At 37.4% G+C, this 18,274-nt stretch overlaps 1 protein-coding gene across 4 annotated transcripts in view; it reads right to left on the bottom strand.

Annotated features, from left to right (window-relative positions):
• The window catches only part of LOC131435117 (opsin, ultraviolet-sensitive), a 316,741-nt gene that overhangs the window by 132,057 nt on the left and 166,410 nt on the right, over positions 1–18,274 (bottom strand). For 3 of the 4 annotated variants that reach the window (XM_058602661.1, XM_058602663.1, XM_058602662.1), the window contains exons 2-3: positions 503–794; positions 276–441 (exon numbers count right to left, since the gene is read on the bottom strand). In XM_058602661.1, the coding sequence (XP_058458644.1) occupies positions 276–441; positions 503–632 (296 nt within the window). In that variant the 5' untranslated portion in view covers positions 633–794. Of the gene's footprint in view, positions 1–275; positions 442–502; positions 795–18,274 lie in introns of those variants that run through there. The other variant, XR_009230447.1, reaches the window with a different exon arrangement.

Raw genomic sequence — 18,274 nt, 5'->3', positions numbered from 1 at the left:
TATCGAATCAGTCATCAGCCAATTTGGCTAAAATATCTTTTTTATTTTCGTGGTCAATTAAAGAGCGGTCATTTATTGGGCAATAAACAATTCAAAACATCATACAGAGATAGCACAACGTTATCGACAATTTATTGCAACCATTATATCACATTCGATAAATCGCCATCGGGTGATCCGGTGGATCCCGGCGTTGGTTACGAGATTGAGAGAAGCGAAGCGGTTTTCAAAATCAAACCAAAAAAAAAACAACGATGTATCATAACTCTACTCACCTCCACAGGGCACTGACGTTGACAACCGTATTGAGAGAGTCCCCGTGCAGATGGGGCTGCCTGACATCGTCTTTGTCTGGGAGCAGTTCGTCATTCACGCTGGCACTCATGGCACCGACCGTCTGCAGGGAGGTGATCATATTCGATGACCACCGCAGCTGATCATCTGTGGGAAAACAAACACGTGCCGGTGAGATGGAATCATGGTTGTTGGGCACATTGCCTACCTTGAAGGAGCACCGGAAACTGCAAGGCACGAGCAATTGTCGACCTGTTTCTGAGCTCATCATTAGCACTGATGAGTGCGATGAATTCGAACAGGACGACCAGAATTGCCGCGTTGGTTCGTTTCGACATTACGGTCGATTAGCGGTCTTCGGGGTAGATTTGGTGGCTTTTTGGAAATGTGGGCTTGGATTTCGCGGGAGCTTACGAAACGGGTACGGCGATACGTTCAACCGTTGTGAACCAGGTTGGCCATCCGATTAGCTATCCTTGGGACAAGTGGAACGTTGTGATCTGTAAAAAGAATGTGACATTTCAATTTCAATGACTTTTTCCGTTATTTCTGAGAATCATAAAATGATAATGCATTTTACCATCTAGATGTCAGAACTCGTTAAAAATTTATGAAGGTGTAAAATCGGCTTTCACCGGTTAGTTAATTGGAAAGGGCGGTTCGTTCGATCACTGGCAGGTAAAATGATATAAGTTAAGGTTGGTTGGGCGGATAGCAGACGAGAAGAAGAGACCGTCGTCAATTTTGTAACATGTTATGTAAGCAAAAAGAAACACCCAAATATAGCATTTAAGCTGCTTTGGTTCTCCTTTATGACCCAGTATTTCAGCCAACAAAAAATGCCAATCCCTTGAGGGTATTTTGTGACGCTTTTAAATAATATTTATGCAATCAATTGGACCCGTGTCGATATGCGAATTTGAGTTTTTCCACACTTTTCGATGTGACGATTCGGTGGTTCATAAAATATGTCGGTCTGTGAAAACACGTAATTGTTTGGTCATTTATTCCATTTGAACCAGAAAGGGGTACTCAAATTGAAGTAATTTTCTGGTTTCGCACAGGAACTTAATTAATATGTTCTATGATCCGTTTAACAAATTTTGGTTGTCACGCCGGGCAACTATTGCCATTTCATAAGTACATGCAAAACAAAAATTTATTCATTTCTTTAATAATACTGTGTGAACAAAATCGATTTAGAATTGATATAAAAAGTGTGCCACACCAGTGTTTTTAGCGAAATAAAAATTAGAACCGATAGCAGAGTGAGAAAGTGGATCACAAACGTGCCACCATGATGGGATCAATAGAGAAGTCAAGTGGAATTTTGCTCTGCTGCAGCGACCTGCTCTCTAGTTCATCAGGCATTCTCTGAAGTGCATAGCGCAACTGATTTCACTGCTTTTGAAGTAAATTTGATTGGTTTCGTTAATAAGAATTTGCATCACTGGAATGTGTTACTCGTCGAAGTCGACTTCTCTTTCATGGCACTTTTCAAGTGTTTGTTTGTTGTCCTTCGGCTAATCTGACTTTAAATTTGAAATTGAATGCAAAATCACTTGTTTGATGTGCGTCCCAGTGCAGTAATTCGATTTTTTCTTTTCTTGTGGACAAAAGTGCTCGGCAATCAATCCGGCATTGAGTATTTAACCGGGGCTCGTAGAATCGAGTGTCTGAAATTTTTTGTTTCGGCTTGTCGAGTTGTGAATGTACGTTTTGTTTTGGTGAGGGATTTGATGAGGGGGGGGTTTAATGTTGAAATTACCAAAATTTACTTGAACAATTTTTGGTTATAAAGTCGTTTGTAGGAATCTATCAATTTTTTAATTGCCTTAAATATTCAAAGAAAATAGTTTTCATAATATAGGTGAGCCCGGGGCTTCAACGGACACTTTTTGGAAATTGAAAAAAAAAATATCCATTACAAATAGGTTTTCACCACAGTTATCTCTACCGTTGTGTAGCTTCAACCCTTAGCTAAAGCAAAGTCTTGGCATTACATTCCTTTTGTGGAATTTGGCCATTTTGTTTCAACAGACTTCGCAGTCGATTCTTAGCGTACAGAATCATTGCATGGCTAGTACTACGATCCTATTGATACGAATAATCCTTCAAGGTCGGGGCTCGAACATATGACAGCTGGCTTGTATGAACAGCGCTCTATGCGTTGAACAGCCAACCCGGGTCTCTACCTCAAGCCAACTGACGTCTGTCTGTCACATGGAAGCGCGTTTACAAAGTCAACCCATGCATCGAAACATATTGAAATAAGATATTTAAACTGCAGATATTTAAACTGCCCGGTTTAACCCCGTTACCGATCTAGCCCCGGCCTCCTCTAATAATTTCTTGAGTTTTCCCTAACCCAGTTCTACCTTTGTTAATGCGCCTGGCTCTTTCCATTAGTGTCAAAACACAATAGATGAAGCGTTTTTGAAAAAAATGAATGTTCCCATGAATTCCACTATGGAGAATGGTAACTATTTTGTTATAATAAAGCGTGTCCCACGAAGAATTTCTAATTTAAAAATTCAATAATAAAATAATGGTTTGATAGATTTCAATGATTATACTTTTTTTTTAAATTTTGATTCATGAAATATATCTATTCAACCATTCAGAAACAATGGAAGACCTCAAGTACGAAATTTGCTATTGATGATATAAAGACTGTCCCAGAAAGTATGGACGCAACTAAAAACCGCTGTCATTTCGCAATGGTTCAGAATCTGTCAATTTTTATTGTTGCGTCCTGTTGTTTACTCTCTTCTATAACCACTTGTGCCGTTGTTTATTCGTTTTCATTAGTTTGTTTCGACATGCGTGGACTTTTAGCAGCACAACGTCGAAAAATTGTGTACAAATGGTGCACAGAACGCGGACTGTCACTGAGAAAGATAGCAAAAATGGAAGTAGTAAAAAGCCGTGCGAAATGCAATCAGGAAGTTCGGTGAGGATAACACCTTTGAGGATAAACCGAAAACGGGTCGAAAAAAGGTCCTGCTAACCCTCAGTTGGATAAACGTATACTGAAGGCGTTCGACCAAAAGAAGGAGGTTTCAATTCGGGATAAGGTCAAAAAAGTGGGCACTTTGAAGTCAAATGTTCTTCGTGCTAAAGAACGTTTGAGTCTTCGAACCTATAAGAAGCAGAAACAACCAAAACGTAGTCCGAAACAAAAAGCATCGATCAAGCCGAGGGTTCGAAAGCTGTACAATACGATTCTTGCTGGAAATTTGAACTGCATAATCATGGACGACAAAACCTACGTGAAATTCGATTACAAATCCTTGCCGGGACCACAATATTATACGGTGCGAGAAGGGCAAGTGTTAAACCAGTCCGAGACATCGATTGAAGTCGAAAATTTTGGTAAGAAAGCTATGGTATGGCAAGCAATTTGTAGCTGCGGTAAGATTTCGAGACTCTTCATCACCACTGCTTCAATGAACAGCGAAATATACATCAAAGAATGTTTACAAAAACGACTTCTACCCATGATTCGAAGCCAAAAGGATCCTGTTGTCTTCTGGCAAGATCTTGCTTCTTGCCACTACTCGAAATCAATGGTAGAATGGTATATTACCAAAAATGTCACTTTCGTCCCAAAAGACATGAATCCACCAAATTGCCCACATCTTCGACTAATTGAGGAATTTTGGGCATTAACGAAGGCACATCTTAGGAAACATGTCTCGGCAGCCGAAACCATTCAACAGTTCGAAAAAGATTAGAAAAAAGTGTCAAAACTTGTCGCCAAGAAGTCTGTACGGAATTTAATGAGGAACGTTCCCAAGAAGGTGCGCCAGCTAGTCTACAATGGCTAAGTAGCAAATGTTGAGAATAATATTCTGTTGTTGTAGTCTAATATTATCAGTATATCGAATATAATTTGAATATCTAACACTTGTGAATTATTTACAGCGAAATCAAAGTGCGTCCATACTTTCTGGGACAGTCTTTAAGGCCAGAATCAATTGAAAATGTGCTCAACAATGGGGTGGATCGGATTGAGGGGTGGGGGTCATTTGAATGAAATTATGTTTTCATAAAATTTCACAAATCAACCTTTCAAATTAATGTTTAATCATTGAAATCAATCAAACCGTTATTTTTATTGCATCTTTAATTTCAGAATTTTCGTAGAACACCCTATATTATAACGAAATAGTTAACATTCTTCATTGTGGAATTTAAGGGAACTTTCATTTTTTTCAGAAACGGTTTAGTTTCATTCCACTAACTGCTCAAACTCTAAATACTTGACAATAAGCAAAACCGCACAATGCACAGTGGTTCAAAAGCGCAATTTCACGCTCTTAATTGATAACTCATAGGATCGTGGATTTTGAGGTACAGTATCTTCAGCAAAGTTGCTCAGAATGATAGACGCCATCTTTTGGCAAATTTTATTCATGTGATTAATCCCCCTAAAAGTGAGATAAACATTTTATTTTAGCTCAGGGCCAACATATGGGCTAAGTTACTTCGACAAAGTTGTGCAGAAAGTTATTTCAAATAAGTTTGCTGAAGGTACTATTCCCGTAACTTGAGTATAATTCAAGATATAATGTATTTTCTGAAAAGGGTGTCCAAAAACCAGTTTTTGTAAGAAAACTTTTATATTTTCAATTTATATAAGTTTTTCATGTTATACAAAGTTTTTCATCTTCAAAAACTACACAACTTTCTCAAACATACTATGCTGCTATCATTTCAGTTTAATGAAATATAGCAATTTTTCATGTTTTTTTAAATAAAATTCTAACTTGTCTATTATCAAAAGGCGCAGGAAGTTGCAGATGAGACTACTTACATATTAAACTACTTCCAAAGAGCTTTCATACCGTGGTTGAATTACTCGTCTGCGATCGTCTGCAGGCGAGATATGTTCTTTTCAAATATCCTTGTCCTTGACATTTTCAATGATAAGGTTCATTGTATTTCAGATCAGATTTCAGTATATATTCATTACTATGGTACTTGTCACAAAATATTTTTTTTGTGCACATTGAAGTCTATAAATTGAATAGTTTAGTAACTGTTTTGTCACGACTTTTAAAAAAGCCATCATCAAATCGAATTAAGTTATGTCATCTTCTGGTAGAGAAAAGTATGATCAAAACTCATGTTTTAGTTATTTGTATTAATTTTATGATAGCTGGCAATGTTCTTAACCAACTAAAAGACTCTTAGCATCGTTCGACAGACTCTTCTTGGACTGTTTTGGCCATTCACGAATATTTGTAACCAAAGGATCCAATGAAACTAATTAAGAATTCATGGGATCCCGATTCGTAAGTGATCTGGATTGCTCGCGAGTATAATACTCCCGACATCTGTATAAAAGAAACCTCTTAATCATTATGAATAGTACAATATAGCAAGCGTTTATCGATCTCCACTTTAATTGATGAATAGAAGATATTTGTCCACAGAGCTTTTCTATAGAAAAAATTTACCAAAAAATGACTTTTTTCAAAGTCGTGGTTTCTTATCTCACTTTTAAAAAACGTCGGACAGATACTTTCAAAAAACCGTCTGTCATTATTACTAAACTTTTCTATTTGTAGACTGCGATGTCCATAAAAACCTTTTATTGTAAGAGTTTCCATGGTAACGAATATATACTGAAATCTGATCTGAAATACAATGAACCTTATCATTGAAAATGTCAAGGATAAGGATATTTGAAAAGAACATATCTCGCCTGCAGACGATCGCAGACGAGTAATTCAACCACGGTTTGAAAGCTCTTTTGAAGTAGTTTAATATGTAAGTAGTCTCATCTGCACCTTCCTGCGCCTTTTGATAATAGACAAGTTAGAATTTTATTAAAAAAAAACATGAAAACTTGCTATATTTCATTAAACTGAAATGATAGCAGCATAGTATGTTCGAGAAAGTTGTGTAGTTTTTGATGATGAAAAACTTTGTATAACATGAAAAACTCATATAAATTGAAAACATATATATGTTTTCTTACAAAAACTGGTTTTTGGACACCCTTTTCAGAAAATACATTATATCTTGAATTATACTCAAGTTACGGGAATAGTACCTTCAGCAAACTTGTTTGAAATAACTTTCCGCACAACTTTGTCGAAGTAACTTATCCCCTATATTGGCCTTGAGCTAAAATAAAATTTGCCAAAAGATGGCGTCTATCATTCTGAGCAACTTTGCTGAAGATACTGTACCTTAAAACCACGATCCTATGAGTTATCAATTAAGATCGTGAAATTGCGCTTTTGAACCACTGTGCAATGGCGAGAGTTTCGTTCGTTAAACCGAAACTGTAAACACTTCGTTTTTTTAAGGGAAATGTACACGAAAAGCACTTGATTCGGTCAATCGTGATTCAATTGAAATCTGTAATGAAAGTCAAATTAATATGAAATTTATTCAAAATCTAGCGGTAACGATATCGATTTGATGTGCATTAAAATTAACATAGCGTATTTCCATTAAAACTCCATAGTTTTCACACTAATTTTATGAGTTAAGTGGAATTTTCATGAATTTCATGTTTTGCCTTTCTCTATAGAAAGGTAATAGAATTGCTGGAAAAAATCGATTTTCGAACGGAGCCTCGGAGATCCATAAAGATTTTCTTACTGCTCAATTTCGGACATTGATTAATCGATTCCAACAAGCTTAGGCTTGTTTCAAAAGCACTATTGAATTGTGCACTTTTCGAAGATATTTGAACGCGCTCAGTTTTCTGAGAGATGGCTGAATCGATTTTAACAAACTTGGGCTCGTTTGAAAGCTACTGTCGGGCCATTGATCAAGTTCGAAGATCAAATGGCTGTGACTTTTGGTTCCGGAGATATATTGCTATAAGTGACGTAACCGACAAAACACGTTGATTTTTACCGCTCTTATATATATATATATATATATATATATATATATATATATATATATATATATATATATATATATATATATATATATATATATATATATATATATATATAAGGGTGCCAATAGTTTTGGACCACCTCTAATTTCGTAAAGCGCTTTGAAAAATGTCCTCATGCAAAATTTGAGCTAAATCGGACATGCGTAAGGGGCAGGGCCGGTGAAAGAGGTGGGTACAGTGGGTAGCACTACCCACCCGAAAATTCCAAAGGTGGATAATTACCCACCTGGAATTTCGAACAAAAAACAATGGAAATATTAACATTATTCATAATAATAACCATATTTTTATTGTAATTCGGAATAATAAATAAAATCAAAATTATAGAATGTTAGTTCTCAAGGTAGAGCAAGGATGTGAATATATACCGCAGAGATGTGAGACGTGACAAGGATCATTTGAGCAGGCAGAAATCTTTTAGTAACTTAACTTTTTCCTTCCAGCAAATGAGCCGAGCTTAAGTAGCTCATCAATGCGAATCACTCGGGTCTCTGAGATACCGGAAAATACCGATAAAGGTCTTTTACTCTTTACATTTCGAACCAGCAAAAGAAGAATGCAGTAGCAAGTAGAAAGTAACAACTTTTGGTAGCTTTGCCGGAATAGTAAATAGTAAAAGACCTTTATCGGAATTTTCCGGAGGATGTTTAAGGTCGACTAATCTTGTAAAAAGTGAAAGTTAAGTTACTAAAAGATTTCTGCATGTTGAAATGAACCTTGTCACATCTCACCTTCTGTATCTTCACATGAAGAAAATCACTCAAAATCTTTTGACGTAGGACTACGTTTTTTTCTTCAATAATATAATATAATTTTAAGGCTTACTGCTTAAGCTGTAAGATGCCAAGGGTATTTTCTAATCTTAATTAACGACTAACTTAAAACTAGAATAGTATCATTAAGTAATATCGTATCGGGTTAGCGGATTCTCGAAAATTCAACTTTCTGGTGGCGATCAGCAGTGGCCGGTGAATTGAATATAGCATGAGAGTCTTCCAGATGGTGTTGGTAAATACTCGGCGGGTGTCCCGCAGCCTGGTCATCGATTGGAGCGGTTCTCCGTTGTCGGTGATGGTGATGTTACTGATCAGAATGAAAGAGAAGTAAATATTGTGGAAAACGAGGTAAAAAGGGGATGTGGGAACAGCATGTCTTAATACGACAGATATCTAATTAGTTGCCATCGAGATGTGAAGAGACGGGGAAAAGGAGAACGAAAAAGTTAGTGACAAAAAAAAAAGATCTTGTTAGTTCCAATAAAGATGGTAGACAGGGACGGGGATCGAGACAATCAGGCGGATGACTACGTTTTTGCTTTCTATACCGGTGTGCAAATTCAAAATACTGAGAACCGTACAAACAGTGTTCAGGTTTTGAACATCTATATCTCAATCATTTTTAATAAATTTTCCATATCATTACATAAACTGCATTAGAAATATTTCTACACTTCGATTGGAGTAGATGAATCTATATCTATAAAATCATATTTCAGATAATTGGTGATCGAAACTTCAGTTAGTAACGAAAATCTTTGTCATGGTTTCTTCTAACAAATACATACAAGTTCACGGTTTCCATTAAATTTCTGCGTTTCAATGAGTGTGTTCGCTTTTAAGAAAATCACTCATACAAACCAAGATTCTGTATAGAATAAACTTGAGCTCTGTGTGGTTCAGAATAGAAGTAAAAGTTGCTAACACATTGTCCAAACAGTCCAGGAACTAACCAGAAAAAACATACTTTCGTGTGCAGGGATATTTTTTATTCATCAACATTATCATCTTCAAATGACATACAATCGTTCTAGCACATTTCATAATTTTTCAATACCATCCTTATAAAATGATTTGTCACTGGTCTAAACATCGGTTTCCTTTGCGACGATTACTGTCTTATTCGAGCTAATTTTTTTCCCCGGCGTGTCTTTTTCTGATCCGCAAAGGACAAGCAATCGCTGGGGGCTAGGTAATTGTGACCAAGGTGGATGAGGAAACATATCGCAGCCCAATTTGTTTAATTTTTTCATTGTTTTCATTGATTTATGGCACGGTGCATTGTCTTGGTTAACGGTGAATCACTTTTGATGGTACTTTCCTGTTCAAGATAGTCGATGTTAATTATACCTCGAACATCTAAAAAAACTTGTGTCATGATTGTGCCAGCTACCTGTTACGTTTACAGATGGCTTTCCCAGTCTGAAAGCTGGTATGACTCCGGATAAAAATAGTGGATCCATGTTTCGTCCACTGTTCCATACCAACGCATTCCATTTTATTGCGGTAGACTTTTGTTGATTATGAGCGGCCGTGTTCGAGATCCGTTTTGGTGACGATGCTTTTTATGCTCAAATTTTCGTACTAGATCGTAAAAGAATTTCCAGTTCATGTGCTAACTTTGATTTTGCGTTCATACATCACGATTATCAAAACTTGCTCAATTTTTTCCGGTTGACTGCTTCATTTAGCCACGTTCAAAATCTGAATACCACAAACCTTCATTTTTAATGGATCCTAGTGGGGAAAACACTTCTCAAGGTATAGCTGGGCTTGCGCGTTTTTTCTCTTTAAAAAGCAATGTTTTAGCAACACACGGAATTCGTTATTTCCATTTTTCATAAATGAATTAGTAACGTCACTTATATGTCGATAGATTCAGTGTTCGTGGTGCTATCGATGTTAAATGTTCTTTGAAGGTTGGTACTTTGAATTGAAAACAAATATTGGCAGTGATTTTGAAACCAGGTGAAACCTTAGATGCGAAATTTTGTTTTAAAACTTAGTACCGAAAACTCTTCAAACTTCTAATTTATGCGTTTCATGAAAATTTTCATAGATCAATATTTTATTAAAAAAAACGACTGCACTTTTTAGGGATTAATATCATTTCCATTAGAATAGAGAAATACTTCGAAATAGTGGGTCGTTTTCCGCAGTATGAAAAATTACCCAACTGGGTTTAACATGTTTCACCGGCCTTGGTAAGGGGTGCTGCCCGGCGGTTAAGGTTTGAAAATTTTCGATCTTGAAAAGCACCATAGGGGGGAGTACATGAAATTTCCAAAATCGAAAATTTTTTTTGATGCCAAAACTCTAAAAGCTGCATGAAACGTCGAGAATTAGTATCATCTAAAAAAAATTTTTTTTTCGAAAACTTTCGAACTTTCTGGAAATTTTGATATTCCCAAAAAGTCAATTTTTTCACAAATTGTTTTTTTTTTCAAGATGACACTAAATCTCACCGTTTCATGCAATTCTAAGCCTTTTAACATCAAATTTTTTTTTTCGATTTCGGAAATTTCATGCACCAACCCTCCTCCTTCACGCCCCACCCCACACCCCCCCCCCCCCCCTCCCCTATGGTAATTTTTCAAGATCTATGAAAATTCCACTGAGTGGACTAAGAAGGGTTTTTTAGATTAGCATCACTCTTCTCATGCAAATAGGCAACGCAAATGTCAAGCACTAGTTTGGAAAAATGATGCTGACTGTGTGACATAAACTTTGAAGCATGCTTTTGTGAACTACTCGAATCAATTGGTGTAGAAATTAGTATCCGAAATCATATAATAAAAGTGTGAAAGATATTTTCTTGAGACTGTTATGAAAGAAGAGAAAGGCATTATCACACCACTAGGTGGATTAAGAAGGGTTTTCAAGTTACTGTTGAATTGTGGTTCAAGATCGAAGATCAAATTCCTGGCATTTCCGGTACTGACGATATAATGCTATAAGTGACGTAAGAGACAGAACGTGTTGTTTTACAATCGCTGATTTTAACAAGTCTAGCTCGTTTAAAAGCTACACAGCGAAAAATAATTAAATTTACCGGTGACGTAAATCCGCGTATGACTCAAATCATAAGAACGTAATTCATAAAATGACTGAATTTTACAAGAATGATTTACATATGTGTTGTATATACACTACTTTTACAACAGACGAGTAAATTTACATTCTTCAACACTTAAAAATATGTCAGAATGCATCGAATATGTGTTAGATCTACTGTAAAAATGAGTCATATTTGACGCTCGTATATGTTGGTCTTAGAAGACGTGAATTTACATGATATTTTTAGGTGTGTACTATTGAATTTTTGATGATATTCGAACATCAAATGGTAGTCACTTCCAGTTCTGAAGATGTAATAAAGGATGGCTTTTATCGTATCAAAGAACGCTCACTCGCAACTCTTCACACGATTGAATCAGTGCCAAAGAGAGACGGATATCATCGCAACTACAAAAACCCGGCATGGTTCATTTAACATAGAATCGATACCAGTGCGAGAGCGAATTTCTCTCGATGACATTTCTGAGAATCAAAGGTTAGCACGCTGCTGTGGGGATCCTCTCTGAAGCAACAAACGGTCGCTTAATCTCGTCTCGCGATCCGATTCTATACAGGCAGTTGATAATTACGATAGAATCATTTTACTATTGCCGCTTTTTCTAACTATGTGCATATAACCTTTGTATAAGTTGTGTCTATGAAAATGTATGTGAATGCTCCACACAACGGGTTTGAAATATTGGAACCTAGTATGAGAATCAACAAGTCGAATCAGCGATTAGATTTTCTGCGATAATTGTCAACTTGCAATTCTCTCTTGGTAAATTCCACACAGAACCGTTCATTACCAGACTGTAATTTTTTTAAGGGCCGTGAAATACTCAGAGTATGAAGTGGAGAGAAGAAATGTAGAAAAATTCTCTCACGGTTCGTGCATTGAGAGACTCGAGTTCTTGTAGCATCTTCTACCGGATTGAAAATGTTGTATACAATATTAGATAGCAAATCTGTCAAATTTTCGGCAATCACCAACACTGGATGTAATAGTATAAACGACGTAACGGACTAACCGAAACTCGTTTGAAAGCTACTATTAGGTCATTTGAAAAGCTCACAATACTAATGGCTGAGAATACAAATGTTGTAATGAGACTATTTAAATGACGAGACAAAGGCGTTATCACACCACTAGGTGAATTAAAAAGGGTTTTTGTCTTTCTCCTATAGAAAGGTTATGCTATCACTGTGAAAACCGACTTTTAAACCAAGGCCCGGAGGGCCAAATGTCATATACCAATCGATTCAGTTCGTCGAGTACGCAAAATGTGTGTGTGTAACGGTTTTTTGCACTAACTTTTCTCGTAGATGGCTAAACCGATTTTCACAAACAAGATTCAAATGAAAGGTCTTGTGGTCCTATACAAAATTCCTGAATTTCATCCGGATCCGGAAATGTAGGGTGAAGTGTGTTAAAAATTTTATACCATCACTGAAAAGGGCGAAAAACCGTAAATTTTTTTCTAAATCGAATCTCAAATCTTCTCCAATTGATAGTTTTTTTTATCATTTATTCATTTAGTTTTTTTGAACTGCTTAGTGCTAAACTCGGCAGTTCAATTCGAACCGCTAAGCAGACGTAAAGAGTCTGCTATTTACAGAACACTTTTTGTTTTGCAACGGAGTGCAATGTCTTTTCTGACGTGCCGAACGAAAACTGCTCTGCACTGATGAGTCAAAACGTAAAAATAATAAAAAAGGTTTTTAGTGTAAATGCTTTGCCCATGATGCTAACGTGTAAATTTTTATCAGTGTAGGGTGGTGGAAATGACAAAAAAGGTAAGCGGATAATGTCAGAGTCTTGACCGAATTGACGTGAACACGAATAATTTCCACTAATTTAATGCATATGTTACGAAAAATAAGATGCAGACACCACTTGCAAATCTTGACACTCCACTACAGGTGGATGTTGGCTCCCAAACGAATCAATTAAGTCACCTCGATGATCCACAATATTGATGTCATTTCCCTCGAATGTACATCGCATGAACAGCAGAATATTTCTCCTCCATTGGAAACTGAAATTTAAGACTGAAAATTTATTCTGTATATGGAGCTAAGCTCTGAACTTCAGGAAATTAACTCTTGTTACTGGAACTCTTCTCTGGACCAGACCCAATCGAAAAGAGATGCTTAAGATTCACTTGCCTTACTTCTTGCTCAGTAAACTGCAATCGTTAGAATGAAAGAAATATATCAAGTGCTAACCTATTAGGTAACGCAAAAATTAAAAGTCACTTACTAACTCGGAACCGTCGTTACTGGAACGAGTAAGAAAAACACCTGTAATTATGATACTTTGATACCACACCAAACAATAAAAACTTACTGTCGTTTTATTTGTCAGAATTTTATAATTGATCGCCTCACTGAATAAGGAAAATATTTTGGCATTCTGACATATTCTGTACACCAATAGTGAGTCAGTTTCCACTTTATTTCGGTTTTTCGATTTATTTGCACCAGCAAATAGTTGAAATACATGCTTGTAGATGTACAAAAAAATCTACGAGTGCGGAAGTAACCACCGAAACGAACGAACATGCTTGCTGTTGGATTTCGCAACAGAAATACTTTTGCGTCTGCTTCCTAAGGAATGTACTTTAAATTGTCTCTCTTGAGCGAAACAAAAGTTCGAAATTACCATTTATTCCAGAGGGCATCCTACACGGAACAATTCAAGACACAAGCTCACATTCCTATTTCAACTGGTGTGAAATGTTTTTTCCCCTGGGGAGCCACAATCAAAGCGATATTCGGGAAGGTGTGACTCGAAATTGAGTTTATCTCCCAAATCCATTTCTGCAATGGTTCCGGCTATCATCCATTGAGTAGTATTTATTGCTTCCTTGTGGATAGACGCCAGATTCCGTAATTGATTGAGCGACAGGTGGTCCAGATTCCAAGGCACAATCTGTTCACGTTTACACAATCAATCGATACAGTTTCCTTTCCCGCCAGGGATAGATGACTAGAAGATGCATGAAACTCTTATCACCACACCCAGAAAAGTGGCAAGCATTTCAATATGTAAATCCTAGTTTGTGGATCCAAGAGTTCTCTTTGTTTGAATTTTCAAGAAGTTCAGATGTAATTTTATTACATTGCATCCATTTTCGCACTGGAAACCACCGGCAGGAATTTTCATTTCATTCCTGAAATGTATTTTTTTTCGTCATCAGTTGGAAAATATTCTTATCACATTTTTTCGCGGTCATTGTGTGTCATGATCCCTTTTGTGCCAATTGAACCGTTCAATGCATTTCGATGGTGCGCCCTGTTATGGAGCTCGAATGCAGTGCTGCCAGATATGTTAACTCTGTATATTGTCGTTGAGTAGAGTTCTTTTCAATCAAAACCCGTTAAACTTTCAACTGTTGATCAAATAATAGAATTTAATGACTGGAGATATTGGATAAAATGCTCTACCAAAACTTTAGAATGGAATATCTCACAAACCAATTAGTTGCGAACCCACGTTACTTACTATTTCTATCTCTACAAGATAAACAAAAAAAAAATTAATTGATCGAATGTATTGGAATCAGCTCCACGTGTTCAGGCAGCAAAACAAATAAGAGTCGTTTATTCTCCACAAGATGCCGCACTACGACAAACTTTAGAAGATGAACCGGTTATATTCAAGTACAAAATTTACGATAGCCTCCCTTTCGGTATTTACTATTTAGGCTTAACAATATTCCTATATATTTGCTTAGGTGGACGGTTGATGTCCAAATTAATTTTACGTTACGTGATTGAATGAAATTGATTCAAGCATTTTACGCTTTCGAAATCCGGTGAAGAACAACATTTAAATATTCTTTATGCTGTTTCACATTTGAAACCAGTGTTGGTGATTGCCGAAAATTTGACAGAAGCTGCTATATTGCTATCTATATTGTATACCTAATGATAAAAAATGAACCGGAATTTCCATTTTAAAATTCCCGCGCTTGTCCAATCGGTAAACTTTTATTCTCTCAACGTTGGCAACACTTTTATACACATTCTGTCAAATTTTAACGCATATCGTACGATTAGTTTTTGTTTGGCGTCTATACAAAGAAGTTGAAAAATTTTCGTGTGGCGCTTTTTATAATGGATGAAAATTTAGAACAACGGCTCGCCTTCGAAGCGCCATTCGGTCGATTGTTGTGCGGTTTCGACGTCATATTCATAGATCCACACCTCATCACCAGTTATTTTGCATTCGATGAATGTGGAGTCACTATCTGCGTTGGAAATCATCTCTTTGGCCACATCAACACGACGCTGTTTTTGAATTAAATTCAGCCTTTTTGGCACCATCCGAGAAGCGACGCGTTTCAAACCCAAAACATCAGTTAAAATGTGTTCGGCTGATCCATAAGAGATGTCCAACAACACAGCAATCTCTCTAATCGATACAGAACGATTTTGCAACACGATTTGCTTCGCCGATTCAATTTTTTCTTCAGTAACAGATGTTGTTGGGCGGCCAGGGACCTCATCATGATCCAAGCTTGTACGACCACCTTTGAAGCGTTTATACCACTCGTATGCTTGTGTTTTTCCTAGACACGATTCACCAAAGGCCTTTTCTAACATTTTCAACGTTTCGGAACACTTAAATCCATTTGCAACACAAAATTTGATGTACGCACGTTGTTCTAAATTTTCATCCATTATAAAAATCGCCACACGAAAATTTTTCAACTTCTTTGTATAGACGCCAAACAAAAACTAATTGTACGATATGCGTCAAAATTTGACAGAATGAATATAAAAGTGCTACAAGAACTCGAGTCTCTCGAGTGCTACAAGAACTCGAACCGTGAGAGAATTTTTCTACATTTCTTCGCTCCACTTCATATTCTGAATATTCCACGGCCCTTAAAAAATTTACAGTCTGGTAATGAATGGTTCTGTGTGGAATTTACCAAGAGAGAATCGCAAGTTGACAATTATCGCAGAAAATCGAATCGATGATTCAACTTAATGATTCACATACTAGGTTGCAATATTTCAAAACCCTTATGTGGAGCATTCACAGACATTTTCATAGACACAACTTATACAAAGGTTTTATGCACATAGTTCGAAAAAGCGGCAATAGTAAAATGATTCCGGCTGCTCGGCTGCTCGGCCATCCATGGAATTTGACCATCAATGTTAACTTCCCTCTCTGAGCAGCCTAGATAGCCGTGTAGTGTCGGTAGCGGTTTCCCAACTGCTAAGAATAACGCTACGGTCCACCTGTACCGGTGGTATAAGTCCACCAAACAGGTAAGCCGTGTGGTATCCGGCGGAATTATTTTTTACCAAGAATTGATCCACTGGTTTCCTGTTCCATGTCGTAAAAGGCCACAAAAATAGGAACTCCTAAGTCAAGGTGTATTTCCGTGCCGATGGCTGAATGGCTGCAGGAGGTTAAACATTGCAGTCGTGAACGGAATATCTTGGGTTTTTCCTCAAGGTGGTGTACTATCCCCACTTTTATGGAACCTAGTCGCTGATGGTTTGTTAAGGAAACTTAATAACCTTGGATTTCCGACTTATGGTTTTGCCGACGATTATCATATATTGATGACCGGTATAAGCATTAACACTCTCTTTGATTTAATGCAGCAAGCCCTGCGATCTGTTGAACAATGGTGTTGTCAGGTTGGATTATCTGTAAATCCGGGCAAAACATCAATGGTGCTTTTCACTCATCGTAGGATAATTACAGGAGCTCGTCCGTTGCAGTTCTTTGGTTCAGGGGTCACTGTGGTCGATCAAGTTAAATACGTCGGGGTTATTCTTGACTCAAAACTGAATTGGTCTGCTCACATTGATTTCAGGATTAAAAGAGCTTGCATGGCTTTCGGCCAATGCAGACGAGCTTTTGGAAAATCATGGGGACTCAAACCCAGATATATTCATTGGATCTACACAACTATTGTTAGACCAATTTTAGCATATGGATGTCTTGTATGGTGGCAGAAAGGAGAAGTCGCGACAGTTCAGTCAAAGCTAAATCATCTCCAAAGGATGGTCCTAATGGCGATGACAGGAGCATTCACGACAACTCCTAATGCTGCTCTAGGGGCGCTACTGTGTATTAAACCACTACATGTGTTCCTAAAACAAGAAGCATTATCTTGTGCATACCGTCTTAGGGTTACAGGGCTTTGGAACAGTAACCCATTAGATTATGCTACCAGCCACACTCGCTTGTGGTCTCAAATGGTTACGTGGGATGAGTTTTTACTCGCTCCTAGTGACCTAACTCTCACATGCAGTTTTCCTTTTAAAACATTCAATGTGAGCTATCCTCTTCGTTAGGAATGGTTGTCTGGTTGTCTGGAACGACAACTTGATGAACACATAGTTTGTTTTACGGACGGTTCTCTGTTGAATGGTCGTGCTGGTGCTGGTGTCTACTGTCGTGAAATGAGGCTGGAGCAGTCTCATTCACTTGGTAGATACTGTACTGTGTTCCAAGCAGAAATCTACGCAATTCTGTGTGGAGTACAATCGGCACTTCAGCAGAGGATCTGTGGTAAACGTATTTATTTTTGTTCCGACAGTCAGGCAGCCTTAAAAGCACTCAGTTCGAATGACTCACGGTTGAATCTAGTGATCGCATGTCGAACTCAAATTGAAGACCTCAGCATTTCAAATGCTGTTTACTTCATATGGGTACCCGGCCATTCTGGTATTACTGGAAATGAATGGGCTGATGAGTTGGCTAGAGCTGGTGCAACGAATGATTTCGTTGGTCCTGAACCAGCTTTACCACTTTCAACTAGTTGGATAAAGCACAAGATACGTTCTTGGGCTGCATCCAAACATGCCAGCTACTGGCGCAGCTTGTAAACTTGCGCTCAGACAAAAGCATTTCTACCAGATTTAAATCTGAAAATGTCAAAGTGTCTACTGCATTTCTCCAAGTATCATTGAAGTATTCTGGTCAGAGCTCTGACTGGACATTGCAAACTCAATTATCACATGGCTACTATTCAACGTGCTGAGTATTATTCGTGTGATTTGTGTAAATGCGATTATGGTACTTCATATCATCTGATATGTAACTGTCCCGCATTGACGCAGCTACGTATCCGGGTTTTTGGTTCTCCATACATGGTTGAATCTGTGTATGCGGAGCTAAAATTGAAGGATATTCTCTCGTTTCTCACCCAATGTGGTAAGGAGCTATAGTCAGAAGGGT

The sequence above is a fragment of the Malaya genurostris genome, chromosome 3 (assembly GCF_030247185.1).
Source record: "Malaya genurostris strain Urasoe2022 chromosome 3, Malgen_1.1, whole genome shotgun sequence".
Taxonomy (NCBI): Eukaryota; Metazoa; Arthropoda; class Insecta; order Diptera; family Culicidae; genus Malaya; species Malaya genurostris.
The sequence above is the reverse complement of the archived record's forward strand: the minus strand, read 5'-3'. Positions and strand labels throughout refer to the sequence as shown.